This window comes from Myotis daubentonii, chromosome 8, assembly GCF_963259705.1.
Source record: "Myotis daubentonii chromosome 8, mMyoDau2.1, whole genome shotgun sequence".
In the NCBI taxonomy this organism is placed as follows: domain Eukaryota; kingdom Metazoa; phylum Chordata; class Mammalia; order Chiroptera; family Vespertilionidae; genus Myotis; species Myotis daubentonii.
The window spans coordinates 64,053,733-64,070,495 of NC_081847.1; the positions used below are offsets into that span (position 1 = coordinate 64,053,733).

The following is a 16,763-nucleotide window of genomic DNA, read 5'->3' on the forward strand; positions in this document are numbered from 1 at the left end:
AGATAAGAGAGTTGCTTTTAGCCAACATAATATGACTTTAAAGGGTCATTTTACACTAGTAAGAATGATGATAAATTAGTCCTCAGTAAAGATGGGATTTTAATTAATAAAATATGTTTTAGAGTTTATTCTGATGAATACATATTCTCTCATCATGTGATCTTGAAATGGTGGAAAAAAGATTCTGCTTAATATGGCAAAACAAAGAGTAATAAACGGTCATTTGAATTCTGAATTTGCAGCATCTCATTTGAGGCTTTTAAGAGAGCAGTGTGATGGATGATGGGTTTTTAATAACCACTGAATAGACTGTTTACTCTTACACTGAAACCACAAATGTGTTACACAGTGGGAGCCACTTACTGACAGTATGTTTTTCATCGTAATCACAAAGACGTTGTAAGCAATCAGCCAGTCCCAATAACGCAGGATGCTCTTGATAGGTTTCAATAGCAAATCACCCCCAAAGAGCAGGAAATAGAAGCAGGCCACCAAGTAACCCATGCAGAAGATGCTGATCCTTGTTGTCCCAGTGATGAAGATGATTGTGAGGACGAACCAGAAGAGGTAGCTAAAGATGATCACTTTGGACATGTCTAAGTATGATCTGGAAAATAAAACCAAACCATCAAAGGACAACAACAAAAACAAATAAAAACATTAAGTTGGGAGATTCTACTTTAATGAGGGTAAAAACCATACTATAGCCCTAGTCAGTTTGGCTCAGTGGATAGAGCGTCAGCCTGCGGACTCAAGGGTCCTGGGTTTGATTCCGGTCAGGGGCATGCGCCTTGGTTGTGGGCGCATCCCCAGTGGGGGGTGTGCGGGAGGCAGCTGATCGATGTTTCTCTCTCATCGATGTTTCTAGCTCTCTGTCTCTCTCTCTTCCTCTCTGGGAAAAGTCAATAAAATATATTTAAAAAAACAACCATACTATATATTTGACTCAGAAGTTCAGCTTTAGCTACGGAAGCCCTCTGTCCCATGTTTATTAGTTTTATGTGTACAAGCACCTCTCAGTGTCCCAAGAATAGGAGAGAGAGAGAGAGAGAGAGAGAGAGAGAGAGAGAGAGAGAGAGAGAAGGAAGTAGAGGTATATACTTATATACTTGAATTGAAGGGCACGCACCAAAGTTGCTTTGAAACAATGCAGCTGTCCTTACCTGCAGTGAATGAAATCTGGGACTGGGTTATATTGGCTGAAGGAGGCTGCATCAAGGCTCATGCAAATCTCCACATTGTCCCCCGCCATGATTCGCACTGCAGCCTTATTTTCATCCTCAAAAATCTGCCATTGTAAGGAGGCACACAGAAGCAGCATGAAGTCATCTGGCAAGACAGAGGTAAGATCATTAAACCTGGGTTTACAGATGCAGGTCACAGTCCCCATACAGCATGAGCTGCTCCTTAACTCTCAAGGGGGCTGTGTTCCTAAACTGGATTCCAATGTTGGGGCCAAATCCCACCTTCCTTACCATGGGGGTTGCAAGAGGAACCACAGGCATTCCAGGGGCATGAAGTGGGAGAGCCCTAGGATTGTGTCTGCACGTTGGTGACTGAAAGTGTCAGGTGCCAATTACTGGCCTTCAAGACTCTCTTTATTTGTGCTTATCTCCTACCAATGCTTTGAGGCAGCCATTTGAGCATTTTCCCCATCTTAATCTTTTTACACGTGGTAGAAGCAGACATTTCTGATTTTCTCGATCATTTCCATTCCCCTTTACATTTGTGATCAAAGACTCTTCCCAGAGCACACACTGCAGTGAAGGCTGGATGACCGCAGTTGACAATTATGGGCCCATTCCTGAGAGTGGAGACATCTGATGGAGCGGTCCTGGTGGCCAACAGCCCAGAACAGACCCTCACTCCAGCCGGGCAGGCAGCCTCCAGCCTAAATTGCCTTGTTCTTTAAATTAAATCTGCATGTGTTTAGGCAGCTAAGTTGCTCTTTGGTTTCCCACTGGATCCAGCACTCCCTGGGTAGGAGTGGATAACCTTGACCTTTGGAAGATCCGTCTGCCCTTGAAAGGACTTGGGGCTGGGCCCAGGTCAGGAGCCGGGGCGATTTGAGTAGCACCTTCCTGGCTAGCACAGTCTTATCTTCAGATTTGGTTTGTGGTGGCAGCTAGAAAAATGGATTCACAAAATACAAGGCCTCCCTCCTCACTCTACCTTCTAGAAGGTGGGTGTGCAGGGGCGTGTGTTGGGGGGCAGAGTGTGTGTGTTGGGAGATAAGTTATGAAAGTGAATATGGTATTTCAATGTTTATTAATTTTGCAAATGCTTAATAGGGCAAGTAGAAGCCATTAATGACCTGTGATATTAATGCATCAAGACAAGCCTTTTGCATGATTAGAAAGAGCAGTGGAAGAAGCAAAGACACTAATGTCTAATGCATGAAGATGGGTTAGCAAACATAAAACCAAATACCAGTGCTCTGTGGCCCCAAGGCTGCAACACTTACAGACGAGAAACACGGGGTTGGGCCGCACAATGAAGTCTGGGAAGTACAGCCACTTTATGATGTTGTCATTGAAGTTGGCACCCTTGAATCTCCATGGGTAATCTGCAGGGAAGGAGGTGGTGAGGAGCAAGATCAATAAGCTTCTTTGCTGCCCTTTGCCCACTGTGCCCAATGTAAGGGTGGATCATAAGAGCAGCTGCTCCTGGGAGGCCACACACCTCTGCAGGGCGCAGGGGGGATGCCGATGCAGATGAAGTACTGGAACGTGATGATGCAGGCCAGGAAGCAGCAGTACTTGGGCCAGATCTCCGCGATGGCTTTTCTTCTGCGTCGATATAAGACGGCGATCAACCAGCAGGCGTGAATCATGGCATAGAAATCCATTCGCTGACCGATTACATTGACTGACAGTAGGAAACAGGTCTGCATAAGGAAAAAAGAGGCAAAAAAAAATTGGATTTAGACAGGGAAGGGAAGTGGTGTCAGCTATCAGCCCTTTGCAGGGGCAGAGACCTGCCTTCCGGAGGTAGGTTTCTCTGCGCATGTTCACCAGGTCTTTTCTTGTTACGTCTTTAAGGGTGAAGATGGAGATACTGTACAGATTAGACACAGGTACTGTACAGATTACTTCCGAGGGAAACACTGAGTACTTCCCTATTTACAGGAACCACTTCTACCATGAAGAGAACTACAGCTATGATCTCTTCATGAAAGTCACTGTTTCAAATTCATTCTACTGAGGAACAGGCACTACCACAGCCATTTCAGGTCAAATGGTTCATTTTGGCTAAGGTTACATTTCCAAATGCAGGAAACAGAAAAAAAAAAAATTACAGCACTTTCGGTTTATAAGGAACCAGTTACAATGACAAGTGACAGGCATCCATGTGTCTGTAGGGCGACAGAGACCCAGAGAGGCAGAGTTCCCTGTTGCAAGGGGGCCATTGGCACGTGGTATTGGAGAACTTTCAGCCAGGCCAGGTAAGTCCTTCAGTAGCATCTTCTCCTGCTGATCCCGAGGATCAGTAATCATGGTCTGGAGGTGCAGGATGGAACTCCTGTGGCCAACTGGCCAAAAGCAGCTATTGGGATTGTCACAGAAAATAGAAAACACACCCGCAAGGAAACTCACCTCCAGACCGAACTTGTAGAAGAAGTAATTTATGAAATATTTGGCACAATTAATAATTCCATCATCCAGATGGTGTCTTGTAATGTCATGAAAGATGGTTTTAGATACAGGGGCCGTGAGGTTGTTTCGCCCCCGGTAGTACTCCTGATGGCGGTACACTGTGACCTCAAAGGCCAGAATGGCCAGCATCAGCAGATTATTCTACAAAGCAAGAAAACATAGCTGTGTGAAGCCAAAGGCTTTGTGATTTGGTAATTTTAAACAATCCTCATAATAAGTAATTTGATTCCATTTCTGATGTTTAATAGTATAATGCTTTATAAAATCCCATCTCTATAATAAGTAGTCTTGAGTTCAAAGTTCATTTTCCCTGCTTTCTGGTAACAAGGTGGAGTTATCTCCATTATGCAAATCAGGCTGATTTACATTATCATATGATCTAGAATCTCTAGACACAAGCCTAAAAAAGCACAAACCTGTACCAGGAAGCAGTGTCCAATTATCTTGGGAGGGTGGTCCAACTTTATTGGCACCAGAAGTGCCACACACTTCTACAGTGTTCTATAAGGACATCCTGGGAAACACACTAAGCTGGAGGAGTGGGATAAGCATAGAGGGGAAATCTTTTAACACCTCTGAAATCTGGCTAGAGAGAGCAGTGTTGAGATACATGAGGATAAAATAGTAACAATAATAATAGTGATGATAATAATAATAAAATAGTTCACATTTATGGAACTATATGTGCCAGATGCTATTCTAATCACTCCTTTCAAATATCAATTTGTTTTACCCATAAAACAGCTCTTTATGGTAGATATCATCTGCATATTACATGGCAGATATGGTCAATAGTATTTATAAACATTACAAATGTTATCTACCATATGATATCTGCCAGAGTCAAAGAGAAATGGGATCCTTGGTATGTTTTAAAATTCCAGGTGTTGCATATAAATGTTTCATTTTTAAGTACCTTCTCAGCATAATGTTACTAAGATTACTCAGATTATCCATCAAAGTATAATGTGAAAAAATATTAAGTATATTGCTTTCATTACATTTCCTACAACTGCTTGCAAAGTTCCTTTTTCAAAAATATGCTCTTTATTTGATTACCTCTAAATGTAATATATACCCTTTATTAAAAACTGTAGAGAAACAGAATTTGAACCGCAAAAAATTCTTGTAATGCTATACCTACTTCTCAGAAATAATCATTGCTGACCATTTGCTATATTTTACTCATCTTTTTCTTTGTATCTAAAAGAGAGTATACAATATATGGTGCTCTAAAAGTTTTTAAAACATAATAGATTTTGGACATCTTTTAATGTCTGACATTAACAGTCTCCCTCAGTCCTTTAGGGTTCTATAATGTTCCAGCGACTATATCTATCACACTTTATTCAATTAATCACAAACTACTTGATAAATTCCTTTTCAGCACAGTACGATACTGATTTTAATATTGAGTCATTTTTCTAGAAGGCGATCCCAAATGCCACATAAGATGAGGTTCCTATCGTTGTGATACTAGGGGTTTCAAGGGAAAGGATTCTAGAACATAACTACACAGAGGCACCAACTCAGCACAACGAAGCCTTTACCCTCAGGTAGACGAGCAGCGGCGAAGACTTCCTCAGGCCCACCCACTCCGTTGGATCCACAGGAGCGTTGTAGAGTAGAGACTTGTTCAACTCGTTGGGGTGTATGTCTGTTTCATTCTCATTTGGCTGAAAAGAAGAGAAAAGGAATTGGCTCCATAGATTAGGAGAGTTCAGGTTATTCTCCTTTAGTTTTGAGCATAAGAACATGAGGGAAATGGGAGGGAAAGACCCATTCGAAAGGGAAATCTCATCAGGAATAGAGGCTTGGGCCCAGCATTCTAGGCCAGAATGTATCCAACCTGCGGAGGTGATTTAATGGCCAGACAGAATGTGCTTGGGGATGTAGGTTCCCCAATATCCACCTCTTTCCCTCAAGGCCAAAAAGATTCCCCGTCTTTGAGGCTCACCAAGGAACAGTTAACAGAAAAAGTCTCAGGCTTAATGGTTTGCAGCTGGTACAACATTTTGCAGACGATGATCACACATGTCCAGACAGTGCAGACACTTGAAGCCAGACGGCGTAGCTTGGTATATGGCAGAGCAAAAGCCCAAGAAATCAAAAATACATAGTTGAACACAGACACCTGAAAACATAAAATCAGAAATGGGGACAAAAATACATAACATGGCATAACATCCACAAAACATGGCAATTTGATTTATTCAGTTCAGCTCAGTTCAACAGAAGTCGATTGAGTTCTGAGCATGTGTAAGGCATTGCCCTAGAATTAGATGCTAAGATATATGTCTTGTATGGCAGACAGATATATAACTAGATGATGTCAATATAACATAGCAGTAATAAACTATAGATGCAAACAGGCTCCTGTGAGAATACCCAGAAGGGGTCCCTGGCCCCATCTGGAGCTTCAGGAAGCATTTCCTGGAAAGAATGATGCCGAGCTGATCCTTGAGGGGTGCATAAAGTCAGCCAGGACAAGAAAGTGAGAAGTGCATTTGAGATAAAGTGTGTGTGAGCATAAAGGAGTGTGGTGGCAATAGGTGACCATAAAAAACTGGGAGTTCCAGAGCTGAAAGCAGAGAACTGCAGTCTGAGACTGGAGATGTGGCTGAGAGCTACGTTTTGACAGACCCTTTTAAAACTATGCTGTGGCCCATGAACGCCTTGTGTAGAAAATAGTGAGTCTGAAGGACTCTACGCAGGGAAACCTTAAGGAAAGATTAGCATTTTATTTACATCCATGTAACTGAAGGACAGAGGTGCCATCAATGAGGTTAGATCAGAGGAAAGGAAACCAGTCACATGCGCTATAATAGGCCAGGAGAACAATGATAAGAAACCAAACTCAGACAGTGGAGCAGAGATAGGGAGACTCATGGGTTTGAGATGGGAAGTGAAATCAGCGAGATTTAATGATTGATTGGCTTGGAGGTGGGGTGCTGGTAGGTCAGGGAGAAAGTATAAGGAATGCCTCCCAGTTTTCTGGCTTGATAGAATAACAGTGCCACTACTGAGATAGATCTGAAGTGAGGGGCAGGTGTAAAGAGAAAAGGCAAGGCCCTGGCAGGGTATCTCAGTTGGTTAAAGCATCATCCTGATATGCCAATGTCTCAGATTTGATCCTAGGTCAGGGGACATACAAGAGTCAACCAATAAATACATAAATAAGTGAAACAACAAATCAATGTTTCTCCCCCCCCCTTCCTCACACTCTCTAAAAATCAATAAATATATTTTTAAAAAGAGGGAAGACAATGACTTCAACTTGGTTTAAGACTGTGAGTATTTGTTGATTAGGTGAGATATGTACTCATGTCTAACAGTTCTCCATAGCTAATCATTCACTGAATGGTATAGAAGCACTACCATCTTATGCAGCCATGGAAAATGCTTATTTATTCTGGGTACCATTAGAATAATATCTGAATATTATTAAAATAATTTCCTAGGAATATTTAATATTACCAGGTAAAAATAACTGCATGCAGCCAATTGATAAACTTGAACATGTACTACAAGTGCTAAGTGCTATGGGCTATGAGGTATGGTTCCTGTTTGGCTCACAAATCTAGACAGCAAGAAACACGGAGACTCCAGGGCAGTATTAAGTCTGCAGTTTGTAACGTACTACTCTACTTAACTACTAGACACTGTCCAGAGCAAGGAACTGCTTAAAATTAAGTGCTGAAATCTTAGGGTAGTAAGAGCTGCCTTACAGAGTTAATTGAGGATGAAAGAAATATTATATGAAGAAGTGCCTTGTAAATGTAAAGCATTCACCAACAAAATAAATGTTAGCATTTAACAAAATATTTTGACTAGCTAGGTGACTCCTCCTCCTCAGTTATCAGCAAGTGGTATGTTAAAAAGTAAGTCCTAATAAGGATATTATAAAATTAAGTCTCTTTGTTATTTTTTATTATGTATTTAAGGCATTAAGTATAAAAATAGTACAATAAAATTTCAGAGGACAAAGAGAAGAAAAAAATATTATCTTTTATTAAGTCCTAACTAGGTTCAAGGTAACATATCCTGTGTGGATCCCTGTCTTCAAGAAACATGGGGTCATGCAAGCGAGAACTAGATAAACAGCCTATGACAACATGACAAGAGGAAAGGCACACACGGCTGATCATCTAGCCCAGCATTGGGAAAAATTGCCCAGGGGACCTGAGGTCAATCAGAAGCTAGCCTGGCAGAGGAATCACTAGCCCACGGCCTTGCAGGCAAGAGAAAGCATGGGGTGGACATCTTCAGAGAAGCACATAGTTTACCATGAAAGCAGTGTGATCTGCGTCCATTGTAGAGGACTTTGAAATTTACCAGGCAGATTGGGTGTCTAGGAAAGGAAATGGCGAAGTGATGTAGGACCAGATCAATGTTATATCATGTTACTGGGAGAATGACAGAGAGCTGTTGAAAGTTTTCAAGTAGAAGATTAACATGATCATGCTGAAAAGATTATTCTGACCGCGTGACAGAATACGTATTAGGATGGAGGATTAGAGCAGAGCTGGGGATCTGTTAGAGCAATTGAAAAAGGGGACCAATATGGATAGAGGCAATGAGCTCCGTGTTGGAGATATTCAGTGAAGGTGCTTCCGGGACAGGCAAGAGTGAGGTCATGTTCATTTGTCACCTGGGGATATGAGAGTGGAGTTCAAAGAGGGGGCTGGTTGAAGACACAGATTTACAACTCATTGCATGTAGATGGCAGGTGAATCATAGGAGCTCACCCACAGAAAGTCTAGAACCAGAAAAGGGGTGTGCAAATAGAACCTGAAGAACCCTAAGAGAGAGGCAGGAAGAGAAGGGCCAAAGCCGTGGGGGGAAGGCTGGGGATGTGTGTCTATTTGGAAAGCAAGAGAAGAGACAGTTTCAAGGATGAGAAAATGATCATTAATATCCAATGTCACAGACAATCAAGTGAAATGAGGACTGAGCAGACTCCGTGAGGTGGGTGTTTTTCTTTTTCTCATTTTACAAAGAGGAAAACTGGGGCTCGGAGAAGTGGGACACTTTGTTCAATGCGAATGTGGTTGACGGTGGTCTCATCACTTCCTTGGTGATAGGGATCTCATGGAATGCACAGTAAAAAAAGAAATACAAATAGCTGGACCCCCACTAATACCCAACAAGTCAGAATTCCTAGGGAAAGGACTGATAATCCTATAGAATAAATGTCCAGGTGATTTTCATTATCAAAGAATTTTGGACAGTAATTTTATTCCATAATGCCTTCCTAATGAAACACTTTTACACAAGTTGCCATTTTATCTGAACATAAACTTATGAAGCTTGAAGCCACGGCCTTGAGAGAGGAGCCTCCAAGAACTGTGGTTCCTGGCCCTGTGCTTACCCATCCCTCCCTCAGAGAACCCGCAACTTCAATGCAACCTTCTGCGTGTGATCTATCTCCCTCCCTGTGTGTCCAGAGCTTCTAGGGGACACCTGTAACCCAACAGTTAATGTGACTTTGGTTTTATTTACCAGCCATTACCATCAGACTGCAAGCTGAGACCAGAAGTGTGTTTAATGCTTTTATACCAGCATCTAGCACAGTGTAAGTATTCAATTTATTGTAATTTATTATAAGTGTATAATAAAGGCTAAATGCATGCTTAGTGAGAGTGAAAGTAATAATCAAAATAATAACAATGAAACATCATCTGACATGTAGGAGGAATCTCAAGCTTGCAAAGTTCTTTACTTCCTTCCTTCCATCAGTAAACATTCATTGAGCTTCTACAATTGGCCAGTCCCTCTGGGAGTTACTAAAGATACTAGAAGAAATATATGGTCCCTTTCCTCAAAGAATAACTTGATCTCCTAGAGCACTCTAGGAACCTTAGAAATGAAAACACAGTTATGTATAAAAGGGGAAGAGAATGTTACATATTTTTAAATTATGTCATTCCAAAGTGGCATCATTCCTCAGTAAGGAATGTTGATATGAGAAAGGTTTCTGTAACAAATTCTTTCTCAGAGTCCTCTCCTCCCTTGGATGCCCATAATGATAACCCTGGAAAGGTTTAGTATTTGTGGTAGAATGACTATGAACGTTTGTGAAAACAAGCTCCCTGGCTGATGGCCTTGGCTGAGGATAGTTTGAATCCAAAGAATGTGGTCACACCTCTTAAAGATTTAACAGGGGATGCTGACTTAGTTCTCATTTTGCCATTTACTGATCAGCAATTTTTGAGAAAGGATTATTTTGTATTAATCAAAAGTAATGAGCTACAAATAGCAAGTGTCATTGCTGTCTTGTCTCAAAACATCTCTCTATATAAAAGGCTAATATGCAAAGTGTCCCCTTGGGAGTTCGACTGCTCACTATGATGTGCACTGATCACCAGGGGGCAGCACGGAACGAAGGAAGGCCCCGGCTGGCAGCCGGCAGCCTGGGAAGGGAGGCCTCAGCTGGCAGCCGGAAGGCCCCGATTGGCCCTGATCACCGGCCAGGCCTAGGACCCTACCTGTGCATGAATTTCATGCACCAGGCCTCTAGTCCAATAATAAATAAGGTGAACTCTACTAGTAATTTTATTAAATTTTGGAACCCAAGTTTATTCTTTGGTAACATAAACTATTGTTTATTTCTCAAAGAGAATCTGGGGAGATAGAGTTTCTCACTTGTAGTACAGAAAGGCAGCTTGCTCTCACCACTTCAACTAATGAAAGCAAGTCACCTTTGTAATATGAACAAACCAATCAGGAACTAAGCCAGGAGCCTTTTTTCCCTTCCTTCAGGACAACTGTCCTTCTCTTTTTTGTAAAATAAAGTGTATGTGCCTATCTTAGGTCTTGATGTTCTCATGTATTGGGAATTACATGTCCAAAAAATAATAGACAGTTGGAAAAGAAAAATAATGCCCCACTGTTTGACCTGACGATGCAACAAATGTTCACTTGCCTCTTTCACAGAGACCCAGATAATGTACGATGAAACAATTTTGATGATGTGCAACTCCAAAATCCACCACATGAACACCTGCAGCTTGTGAAAGTACTCCAGGAACTTGAGGAAGAGCACTGTGAGGCGGTCAATCACCAGATGCCATTTGTTCCTTAAATCTGCAAAACAGGAATTCACCCGAGAACATACAAAAAGTGGACATGTTTGTTTTGTGTGTGTGTTGTTGACAGGGAGGCATTGTTATTTAAAGCATATCTTGTAACGTTCAGTTTGGAATAAGAAAATGCAAAATAAGAGTAGTGGGTAAACTCTAAGACTACCAAAATCTGGTGAAGGGTAGTCTAAGACTCCCATGTGGTGATGATGACTCAGGCAGCATGTCCAGGGACAAGGTTACTTTTATCTACCTTTTAATTTAATTAATGTGAAGAAGAATCTTGACCTGATTATCTCTTAAAGCTGAACTATGATTCCCTAATTTCCTGGGAATATTAAGTAACACGAGCTCCATCTAAATGACATTCTTATTGCCAAAGTCATGCTTCTGTAAGTTGCCATGCTCCTCCCAAGGGCTTGACTAGAGAGTGGGGAAAGCTCTCGGTGGCCTGCGGGAGCAGCCAGGCAGCCGGCTGCTGGAGGTGGGAAGAGCCTGCTCCCCTGGCAACAGCAGGTGAACGCTAAGCATCAGCGTGACCCAGCCTCCGTTCACAAAATGTGGTCAGGCTCATTTTAATCATAGCTTCCAATCAAATTAGTCGTTTTCTTCTTTCTGGCTTTGCAAATGGAACAGAAACATTTCACTAGAGCAACCACAACACCACTCCCCAATTTTTGTTTTACTCAATGGGTCTAATATGGATCTGTTTGGTGCAAGTCTGTGCTTCATTCACTGGTCTGTCTGCCACCATTTCCTGAGCAGCTCCCGGTAGTGAGTGGATTACCTGATGTCTCTTCCTCCTCTTCATCTTCTTCTTCCTCCTCCTCCTCGCTGTCTTTCCCAGGTTCACCCTTCTCCACTTTTTCAGAGCATCCCTCTGGTTTCTCCTCACCAAACTCAGCCCCCTGCTTCCCCTCCAGCTTCTCCGGGCTGGCGGTCAGGTTCAGCATGGCAAGGTCTGGCAGGCTTCCTTCAGGGTGGGCCAGCCTGTTGGCAGAGAGCAGCAGAGTCAGGAGGGGCAAGGAGGCTGGGAGACAGCCGAGTCAGTGAGGGGCGTGTTACAGGAGGAGAAACAAAAATGAACATCAGTGCGTTTGCACAGGCCTTGCAAGGTGGGGTGGTTAGCCTCTTGTCACTTTTGTTTTTAAAGCTTTTTCTAAAACCAAACTGTAAACTCACTTAGGTTTTGTTATCTCTTCCAATTCAGGTGGTAGTGATTAGTCAAGTCATGAGAGCTCTCGACACCTAAACTTGACATTTTTCCCGGAGGAGAAAATGGTCAGAGTTTAGGATGTAGAAGCATGAAATGGTGTCATGTAGAGCAAGCATTTCATGGCTTCACAGGGGGACTTACGCATTTTGGTGGATTGGTAATTTTTTCTTGATGCTGCTCAAAGTAATTGAAATAGAAAGGAAAAAAAAAGGAGATGAGAACAGAAGAGTTATAAGGACTATCAGAGATCACACATCATGCTACATATCATCCACTATGTGCGGCTGCGGGAAGTGCTACTGCAAATGCATTCCAGGGTGGCAGCAGCAGCGTGCATGTGCTGGGGACCCTGGGCTGGGCAACTGGTTTGAGAGTGGACAGGACTGCAGGTTGTAAGGGAGAGAACATATAAGCTACTGAGGCAAATCATATCATGCTTTTTTAGTAATGCAGCAAACCATCCCCCAAGAACCAAGTCATTCACATTTTATACAGGTTTTACAAAGATTCTTAATGAATGTGTGCTTTCAGTCAACCTTTGCATAGACTCATCCCGCTCTGCCATCATTTCAAGCATATGCGGTGGGTGCTAAATGCTTCCGGAAGGGTGTCTGCATGATGTCCCGTTCACGGGCACGGATGTGACCTGCTGTGCTAGCCTTGAGAGAGGGCAGGGGAGCAGCCTCACCGAGCAGGGACAGCAGCCAGGGCATTGCAGCTGATTTCACAGTGGATAAGAACAAGTATGATCTATATCTTGATTTTTTAAAACACACTTTTTATTCATATTCAAATGAATGTTTGAAGGAACACTTGTGGGTAACAGAGTAGGTATTAGGAAAAGGTCTGCCGGAGATCCTGGTGGTCTTCTCCATTTGTCATAATTAATCTATACATATCAGCTTCATTGTCACAGGATGAACAATTAATAACGTTATCCTACCTGTATAATTGTGGGCTCTGAGTAAATTATTTAACCCTCCTGGGATTTAATTTATTTTCTCTAAAATGAGGAAGTTTGAACTAGATAAAAATCTAAGCTTACTTGCAAATGGTTGGTTTTATATTTGAAACACACCAATGATGGTGGAAACTATTGGAATGAATCTACATTGTCCTTCAATTTTCAGAAAGGTTATCATTCAAAAATAATTACTTAAAAATATTTTTATTGGTATTTAGAGAATGAAGAAGGGAGAGGGAGAGAAACATCGATGTGAGAATGAAACATCGATTAGCTGCCCTGACCGGGAATCAAATTGGCAACCCAACCAACTGAGCCATGCCAGACTGCTTGTTGTCAAGCAGGTACATTAAATAATGCCAGAAACAAATTATTAATTGCATGAAGAAATAACATTCTAAGGATGTTTCAGCCCTGGTGGAAGAAGTTAAGTGGACATGTTTTCTAAAGCTAGTCAATGGACCCTACCATGTTTGGGAAAAGTTGCCCAGTCTTGAAACTGCTAGGTCAAATGTTACACACCAGCACTGCACATCACACCGCAGCGAGCACACTGCTGTTCCTGTTTCTCGGCACTCTACAGAGCAAATGGTACTAAATGCAAAAGCAGTTGGGTGCTGCGGTTGCCAGTTGTCAGTATGTATATGTTCTCTTCAGCATTGCCAGGGGCTTGCATTTTGTAAGTGAGAAGATAAACATTTTTGTCACGACAGGGATTTCTAGCTTTTACTGTGGAAGCATGACCATCTCAGAGTGCGTTTCTAATGTCTCCATCGACACTGCCATGGCTTGGTGCTGACAAAGAGCTTTCTAATAATCCGTGTTATTTATGGAGTAAAGCACAGAGGTGAAGCTGTTTCTGCACCTGCTACTGTGGCTACATAACAAAAGTCCTCAAGCAACAAGGCCCCAAAGTGCCCTTCCACACAGGGTATACTGAGTGGAGTTTATTGAATGAAAGACTCAAAGGAAAATACAGTTTTCCTTCCTGAGTCTCCAGGAAAGAATGTATACCTTCATTTAGCCTCCCCCCCCCCCCAAGCAAATGAAAAAGAAAGGATCCAGATTTTTCAAGCTACACTAAAAATCACACTCTAGGACCAACATTCCCTGAAACGTTTGGCTAAGGAACTTAAAGTACTGGTAATGTTTTTTACTGATTATCCCGTGTGAATTACCGAATCATCATATGAAGGGTTTCTATTTCAGGCCTCCAAATAGCCCTCTCCCTCCTACTTCCATCAATCCCACTTTTTTCATGCCTTTTCCCACGGGAGCTCATTTTCCTCTCTGCGTTTTCTTTAACCATGCTTATAACTGTGTTGCCTTGTTTTTATTATGATTCAGGCTCTGAGCATTAATCCTCTCACTATTTCTTGAATAAAATAAAAGTTCTCTCTCTGACTCTTCTTTTGCATTCTAACAAAACAGATATTTATCTGTTTATTCACCCTCTCTTTCCTTCATGATTACACAGCCCTTTGTGTGTGTTTCTCTATTTATACCAACATCATTTTATTCTAATTATTATTCTGAGGACTCTCTCCTGGAGGTCAGAAATCCAGTCATACTCTACTCATATCCCTTGCAAAATTCAGCATTATGCTTGGCATACACTATGATTCATAGACTGTTTGGTGACCAAATTCTATGCATTGGAGAGGCATTTTTTGTTGTTGTTGTTAATCCTCACTGGAGGATATTTTCCCCTTGATTTTTAGAGAGGGTAAAAGGGAGAGAAGGAGACAGAGAGAAACATCAATGTGAGAGAGACACATCGATTGGTTGCCTCCTGCACATAACCCGACCAGGGCAGGGGAACCTGCAACCAAGGTACATGACCTTGACTAGAATCAAACCCAGAACCCTTCAGTCTATGGGCTGAGCTCTATCCGTTGAGTTAAACCGTCTAGGGCGCCTATGGGCCAAGCTCTATCCACTGGGCCAAACTGGCTAGGGCGAGGCATTCTTATTTGAAACAGCAGAAACAGGTTATGTTACATGAGAATTAAAGAGGCTTAATTCTGTACAAGAATTTGATGTTGAAAGGCCACATATTAAGCTAGTTCCCATTAAAGAAAATGGAAATTCTACCTTTGTAAAATCTCCATCTATATTCCATTTACTTATAACTATTTTGATTTGGAATATGTGGTAATGCAAACTGCATTTACCCCATTCATTAGACTACTAGAAAGAAGATTTCTTGCAAACCTATAGTGTTCATAAGTAACATTTAAAGTAGAATTTTATAGTGTTTAAGATTATTTTCTAGAAACTATAAGCACTTTTTGAAGACTGCATTCATACAGGAGCAAATGACTTGTAAATTTAATATCACATCTTAAACATGTGTGGTACTAATTCCTCCAAACTAATCCACTAGGCAGGATGGGGAATAAATGGCTTCCATTTCTGTATATGTGGGAGAAATACCCATTGCTCCCTCTAAAGTATTCTAATACATACTGATTACCAATTCAGTTGGATCTTCCCCACAATTCTTCATATCATTGAAATGTCATCAGTCACCTATTCTCCTCAACACTTTGCCTTGCCTCCTACCTTATAAGGTAATGTCTACATTTTAATCAACCCAGAAGCTGATTGAATGCAGCTTACCCACTTTCAGTGGGGACTTAAAAGCACAACAGTGAGCATAAATAAATTATGGGAAAAATAAAGTTTCTTTACTTAATAAAAGCATTCACCTTATCATTCTAATCAAAAGTAGGTTTTCTTCAAAACTGAACACACATACTGCCTTTCAGAAGCATATGTTCCTAATATATGGAGACGGAAGATGATTTGACTTTGGGTGGTGGTCACATAGTACAGTATACAGATCTTGTAACATAGAAATCTACAGCTGAAACCTATCTGATCCTATTAACCAATGTCGCCCCAATAAATTTAATTTTAGAAAAACCCTCAAGAAGCACATGTTATCAAGTGAGAGACGAGTTTGTTTGGTAACGTTTCTTTCTGGGCATAGCTCTGGCCTTTATTAACATGCTAACACTCAGACAACAGTGAAAGATTCCACTAGGAAGAGGATAGTGCCAATGTTGGAATACTTGGAGTTTTTAATCATTTTGAATCTTGATCATTCTGGGACTCTTGAGTGAATTCAGGGGCCTGGTGACTTGGGGTAACAAGCATAAGTTTCTCTCAAGATATAAGTCTCGGGCAATCAGGACCGAAACTTGCATCAGGCTCTGCCTACCTGGCCCATAAACCAATTCCTGTCCTCTTTGGTGTCCCTGCCATCTCCTCATAAAGCAAGTGGTAAACACTTTATGAGAAACACAAAGAGAGAAAGAGATAATAGTCCCTCGCGTTTTGAGGGATGAGATTTAAATACTTGCTCAAGATTTCTAGCTAGAGTCTGTATTTTACTTCTGCACCTATCAGCTAAAAATTGGAGGTTCACTTTGCTCTCTCAGGTTGTCAACAAACTGGCTTCTGAAAGCAACCTGCCAGTCCTCACTCCTCCTTCTTTCACAATCTGCACCAAGATGCACTAATTTTTTGCACTTCCTTTTAGAAGTTCTACCCCCTAAGGCTTGCTATTTGGTTGTCAGCCTTGGGATTTTACCTAAGAGAAAAGTGACTAGAATAAAAAAAAAAAGCCTCTTTCAAAGAGGCATGTTAATTGGATTTATTGCAGGATAAGTGTTTCTATTACTTAAATTATTGGTTTTATTACTATTGACATGAAGTTTCGGGAGTGGATATTTTAATTGACCTAGTTAATAAAATAAGAATAGTTTTAGCAAATGAGATGCCAAAGGATCTTTACTCTGAACTGTTGGGGCACTTGAGGACAAATATATACACAATAC

The 16,763-nt window shown here is 41.5% G+C and overlaps 1 protein-coding gene across 4 annotated transcripts in view; it reads right to left on the reverse strand.

Annotated features, from left to right (window-relative positions):
• The window catches only part of PIEZO2 (piezo type mechanosensitive ion channel component 2), a 338,873-nt gene that overhangs the window by 60,009 nt on the left and 262,101 nt on the right, over positions 1-16,763 (reverse strand). For all 4 annotated transcript variants that reach the window (XR_009454151.1, XM_059706647.1, XM_059706648.1 and 1 more), the window contains 9 exons: positions 11,526-11,728; positions 10,582-10,742; positions 5,614-5,790; positions 5,207-5,332; positions 3,597-3,797; positions 2,683-2,887; positions 2,465-2,566; positions 1,164-1,329; positions 364-607 (listed from right to left, as the gene is read on the reverse strand). Coding sequence is in view for 3 of the 4 variants with exons in the window: in XM_059706647.1 (XP_059562630.1) it covers positions 364-607; positions 1,164-1,329; positions 2,465-2,566; positions 2,683-2,887; positions 3,597-3,797; positions 5,207-5,332; positions 5,614-5,790; positions 10,582-10,742; positions 11,526-11,728 (1,585 nt within the window). In the remaining variant the exon portion in view is untranslated. The remainder of the gene's footprint in view (positions 1-363; positions 608-1,163; positions 1,330-2,464; positions 2,567-2,682; positions 2,888-3,596; positions 3,798-5,206; positions 5,333-5,613; positions 5,791-10,581; positions 10,743-11,525; positions 11,729-16,763) is intronic.